The sequence below is a fragment of the Echinops telfairi genome, unplaced genomic scaffold, assembly GCF_000313985.2.
Source record: "Echinops telfairi isolate 266 unplaced genomic scaffold, ASM31398v2 ScPeMD7_18;HRSCAF=68, whole genome shotgun sequence".
Lineage (NCBI taxonomy): Eukaryota > Metazoa > Chordata > Mammalia > Afrosoricida > Tenrecidae > Echinops > Echinops telfairi.
This window is the reverse complement of record NW_022103915.1, coordinates 36,010,119-36,015,713: the sequence shown is the minus strand read 5'-3', so window position 1 is coordinate 36,015,713 and position 5,595 is coordinate 36,010,119. Positions and strand designations below refer to the sequence as shown.

Below are 5,595 nucleotides of genomic sequence, written 5' to 3'. Positions count from 1 at the left end.
GTGTTTCAATAGTCCACGCTCATCACAGGTTTCAGGTTTGCTGAGAAGGAGTCATGCGGTGGGGCCAGGGCCCCTCAGGACTTGCTCCAGGTGTAGTCCATGCCCCACCCCATGACACTGTCTCAGCCAAACCAAACCTGTGATGAGTGTGGCCCATTACAACATGCCTGGAGCATGCTGAAGGCAGGCTTCGAAATGACCTGTTATTTTAGAGGGTGCCCTGGATCTGAGAGGGTAGCCTTTCTGAACCATGGAGCCCTTGGCCGCCCGTGACTCTCCTCTGCCTCTCTGATTCTCTTCAGGAGCTTGAACGCCTTAACCAGGTGCTGGAGGCCGAGAAACAGCAGTTTGAGGAGGTGGTGCAGGAGCTACGGATGGAGCAGGAGCAGATCAAGAGGTGGTGGAGGTGGCCCACAGGGGAGAGGGGATGTAGAGGAGGGCACATGTTCTTGGACAGGTTTGAAGAGACCTTCACCTGGGAGACACTCAGGAATGGATGACTTGGTCTGGGTGTTGGGGGATGTCCAGAAGGAGATGTAGACTCCCACAAACGGCTCGTCTCTGCCCACGGTGGAATATGAGGTGTGGGCACATGCAGAAGGGTCTCCCTCCAAGCCACATGCCCCTCCTGCCTGCATGAAAGCCTTTATTTTCCAGGGTCAGACAGTGGGCAGCTACTCTAGAGGTGGGCTTAGCCAGCCTTCCCTGTCTTTCCTGCCTGACCTTTCAGTTTGGCTCATGATGGTGCACCATGGTCTTTAAGCACATGCATGGTTTGCAAATCTAGTTGCACATTAGTCTACTGAAGTCAAAGTATAGTCCAGGCACCCATATTTTTAAAAGCTTCCCAGCCATCCAGGGATGGGGGGACCCTCCTGGTCATTATCATCACCACAGGATGTAGGAAGATGTTTCTTGCAGCAGCCTTAGGAAGGCAGTAAAACAAAATCGACTTGTATTTGGAGGAGGGAGATGTTCAGGGGGTCTTACGAAATGAAGTGCCAAGCTTCCAGAATTGTCCCCCTCACTGGAAGAGAGGACACGGCCCCTTCCCTAGTTGGGGAAACCAGACTCACACCTCGGAACCATCCATGCAATGGGATGTTATCAGGTGCTGCAAGGCCGAGGGCAGATGCCCTTCCTTGTAGGGGCTTCAGAAAGATGTGTGATTCATTGGCTCGACTAGAGGCTAAATAGCGCTGGGCCTTGGTGTGTGCTGGGGCTTGGAAAGTTGGGGAAAAGGGAAAGGCATTTCCAAGCCGGAGGAGAAATGAGTGAAAACTTGAGGTGACCAAGGCTTGTTGAGAAGGCAGTAAGGAGTGTGTCACCTCTGAAAGGGGCCTCACCATGTCTTCGTGACAAAGTTTGGGTTCTTGTGGGACTTTCTATAGGGAAGACATGGGTGAGCCCAGGGCTCCTTTGCTTCTCCCCCGCTGCACCCCTCTGCCCGGGGGGGTAGAGGGGGTGGCCCTGGGTTTATTCCTATGGGCAGACACCTGGAACAAGCGGTTCCAAACCCACTGTGATGGCAGCTGCTTCTTTTGTTTCTTGGCCCCTACTTCTGTTGTTGGAGCCCAGGATAACGGGGTGGGGTGGGGGCTGGCCTTTCAGTGCCCCCTGAGTCATGTGAGGTGGTGAAGCAGAAGCATTCCTGTAGGCAGAGGAGGTGGGAGTGGATGGGCCCTGCCAACCCCAGCCCTCCACCCCTGCAGAGAGCTGGAACTCACAGCAAGATGCCTCAAGGGGGTAGAGCAGGAGAAAAAGGAACTGAGGCACTTCACGGAGTCCTTGCAGCAGACACTGGAGGTAAGGGGCCCTGCGGGGCGGGGCGGCTGGTCTAGGGCCCCGTGAAAAGGATTTTCCAGAGGAAGTCTCTGCGAGGGGCATGGGGCAGGGAGGGAGGCTGTCTAGTGGCTTTCTTCTCTGTGGACCTTGGGTGCATGAGGCCCAAAGCGACCAAGGCAGAAGGACAAAGGCCAGCTTGTCCTTGCGAAGCTTGTATTCTGATTCCAGCTGGAGGACCCATGAGCGCAGGTGGTGGGCACCCACCACTTCCTCTCGCGGTCCATTCGCTTAGCAGTTGGCCAGCAAAACCGAGCAGGGAGAGAGCCGGATCACCAGTCACCTTCATTTGACACCACAGAAGCGGAGTTGCGAGGGAGGTGGCATGTGGAAAGGACAACTGTGAACGCCTTAGCGTGGCAAGAAAGTGGCAGCTGTGGTCCCAGCCGCTCCTCTCCTCTCCTCCTGCCTCACTTGCCCTCTACTGCCCCCCTGAACTCTCCACAAAGACCCCCCCAGCCCTACTTCACACCACGGTGCCTATCCCCAAGAAGCTGCGATCTTCCATTCCTCCGTGCCTGGGCCCATGCTGTTCCTTCTGCACAGAAGGGCCTTTTCCGCTCTTCTCTGCCTGGAGAACTGATCCTTCTTCTATTGCCCTGCTCAGATCTCACCTCAGTGAAGCGTCCTCCACTCTGCTGGGCAGATATGGCCTCTGAGCTTTGGGCTGCCACAGCATTCTGTCAGTCTGTTACAGGACTTCACCTACTAGATTGTTCTTTCCAAACTATGAACTTCACCAGCCGGTGTCTGAGTGGCTGTCAGCACTCAGCGAGCCTGGCATATCATGAGAGACTTGTGCATATTGATGGAAAACCTGGGCTGCCTTGAAGGCTGGGACAGTTCCTTTCCTTTCTACCTCCAACGATTAGCCCTTGCTTTGGTTCCTTTATTTATCCTTCCCTGTTTCAGGGCCGGGAAGGTAGTTCCCACCGAAATTTTCAGCCCCAGAATGTTCGTGCAATGCCCAATCCCAGGCTGATCAACGGAGAGAACATAGAAGTCTGCTTTGGGGCTGGCTCCTCTTCCATGTGTTTCACCACATCTCCTCAGCCCACCAAGAAGGACCAAGGACCCCAGAGGTCCAGGGTACTCTGGGGCCTGGGGACTCCGTTTTAGTAAATGTCACCTCTCCCTGCAAGCCACCTTGGGATCCTCCCCGGCTTCTCCCATGGAGCTGAAGGAAAAGCGAAGATAGCTCAGGTGGTCCTCCCGGAGGACGGAGAGAGGAGGGTGCGACTGGAATTGGAAGGCAAGCGAGGGGGCAGCTATGGTGGAGAACCATCCACTAGACTCGTTCTCCCCCTTCCCTCCTGGCTCCAGGAACTCTCCCTAGAGAAGAAGAAGACCCTGCAAATGCTGGAGGAGAATGAGACCCAGCTGCAGACTCTGGCCACCCAGAGCGAGCAGTCCTCCCCCTGCGGGGGTCTGCACAGTAACCTGAGGCAGATCGAGGAGAAGATGCAGCAACTGTTAGAGGAGAAGCTCCTGGCAGAGACAAGGTGAGGTAGCCCACGGGCAACTGAAAAAACAAACTCGCTGCCATCGAGTCAGTGCTGACTCACAGCGACCCACCGTGGGGTCGGGACCCCGTAACTGTTTACCGAAGTAGAAAGCCCAGTCTCCTCCCATGGACCCCTGGTGGCTTCAAACTGCCAACCACGAGGATCACAGCCCAGCTCATAGCCACTACACCACCCAGGGCTCCTCTGACCATCATTAGGGACATGATGGTTTTCCTCAAACTGATATGTGGAGTCTGGTGCCACTGACCGAATAGGCCACTAAATTCCTTTTGCCTAGGACTCAGTTTCCCCGCCAGGCAAGCGATCACAGAACCCAATGCTGATTCAAGAGTGATCTCTTGCAACGTTGTGGCCCGTACAAATTGCCACGAGGCCCTTACAGCAATGCTTTGCAGTGGACTGGACAGGGACTCAACCTCTTTTGACAGATAAGGAAACTGAAGCCTAGTGGGGTTGTAAGGCTTCCCTGAGGTCTCTTAGCTAGCGACCCCCAGGGCCAAGACGAGTCTCTTAAGTTAAGGGAACTGACTAGACCCTCTCTCTCATCACTTGGGTGACATGCCCCAGGAAGTTCTGGGCCTCACTGAACCCGGACCTCGGGGTTCCTCCAGCCCAGCCTCTAAGGTGAGTCCTGAGTGCCTCCTCGGCTCCGGCAGGATGAAGGAGAACGAGGAGCGCTCACGGGCCCTGGAGGAGGAGCGGGAGTTCTACTCCAGCCAGTCCCAGGCCCTGCAGAACTCGCTGCAGGAGCTGACCGCAGAGAAGCAGCAGGCGGAACGGGATCTCAAGGTGGGGGCCCAGGCCCGCCAGGGCCCGAGTGGGCTAAGGGGTCTTTCCCTCACCAGGCGCCCGCATGTGTTCCACCGGGCCCCACACCCTCTCACTTTACTTGAATGATCTCTGCGGCCCCGCTCTGCCGCCATGGCCAGGTGTAGCGGGGCCTGACACTTCAGTGGGCCCTCATGGGTGGGCACCTGCTGGGTGCAGGGCTGCGTTCCCACCACCTGGGAGAGGGTAAGATGTAGAAGCAAGGATGTGCCAAGTCTGAGGGCACGAAAGCTCCCTCGGGCCGGGGGTACCCAGAGGAGGCTGGGAGGTGGGGCTATGAGAACCGGCCTGTACCCTCAGGCGGAGGTGAAGGTCCGCGTGGACTTGGAGAGGAGGCTGCGGGAGGCCGAGGGGGCCCTGCGGAGCCTGGAGCAAGGGCTCAACTCCAAGGTTCGGAACAAGGAGAAGGAGGAGAGGATGCGGGCGGACGTGAGCCATCTGAAAAGTAAGCCCCAAGCCCAGCCTGGGGGCGGGAGTCGGGGGGGCGGTCCGGGTATGGGGTCCAGCACAGGCCTGGCTGCGCGCTGGGTGACTGGCGCATGGGATGGAGTTCCATCCTGTCCCAGACACCCGCCTGCAGGCCGCCTTGGGCCGCTGGTTGGGGGTTGGGGGCCGAGCGGAGCACCAGGGTTTCTTCCCCTCGCCCCCCAGCTCGGGGCACATGTTCTCTGCACCCCACCCCCCAGATGGCGGCAGATCGTGGTCACAGGGGCAGAGGTGGTTCCCGTCCCCTCGGGGAGGAGGGGTGCAGATTGCCCACCCTGCCCCATCGGGGCCCCTGGGAGGGTCGGGGCGTGGCCCATATTGCAGCGTGCGGGGCGCCCGGGCGCAGGGTTCTTCGAGGAGTGTATCCGCAACGCCGAGCTGGAGGCCAAGATGCCGGTGATCATGAAGAACTCCGTGTACATCCACAAAGCGGCCACGCGCCGCATTAAGAGCTGCCGCTTCCACCGGCGCCGCTCCAGCGCCTCCTGGAACGACAGTGAGTGTCCCGGCTGCGACACGGAGGGCCGGGTGGGCTGTGGGAGCCCCGTGGCCCCCCGCGATTCTCAGCTCCTGGGGGAGCCCGTGCACCCCAGGCGTTGGGGTGAGGCCTGGGACAGAGGCGGGCAAGCCTAGGATCCGTGGGGAGGCTGTGGGTAGCTGACCCGGGGCCTGGCGGGCCCATGTCTCCGCAGTAAAGCCATCCCAGACCTTCATGGCCTCCCAGCTGGAAGCCAACAACATGGAAGAGCTCAAGGAGGTGGCCAAGCGGCTCAGCCGAGACCAGCGCTTCCGGGAGTCCATCTACCACATCATGGCCACGCAGCCCGGAGCCCCCTCCGTGCTCCCTCGTGTTGCAAAGTGATGGAGGGCCCCTCTTTGGCTTCCCCAGTGGCTCCGGATGGGGGGTCGGGGG

The 5,595-nt window shown here is 58.8% G+C and overlaps 1 protein-coding gene across 1 annotated transcript in view; it reads left to right on the top strand.

The window, feature by feature from the left end:
- The window catches only part of PLEKHD1 (pleckstrin homology and coiled-coil domain containing D1), a 26,805-nt gene extending 21,226 nt beyond the window's left edge, over positions 1–5,579 (top strand). The window contains exons 6-12 of the mRNA XM_004699012.2: positions 232–397; positions 1,713–1,806; positions 3,166–3,344; positions 4,025–4,157; positions 4,497–4,641; positions 5,029–5,178; positions 5,375–5,579. Coding sequence (XP_004699069.1) covers positions 232–397; positions 1,713–1,806; positions 3,166–3,344; positions 4,025–4,157; positions 4,497–4,641; positions 5,029–5,178; positions 5,375–5,544 — 1,037 coding nt within the window. The 3' untranslated portion in view covers positions 5,545–5,579. The remainder of the gene's footprint in view (positions 1–231; positions 398–1,712; positions 1,807–3,165; positions 3,345–4,024; positions 4,158–4,496; positions 4,642–5,028; positions 5,179–5,374) is intronic.
- Positions 5,580–5,595: the final 16 nt, after the last annotated feature.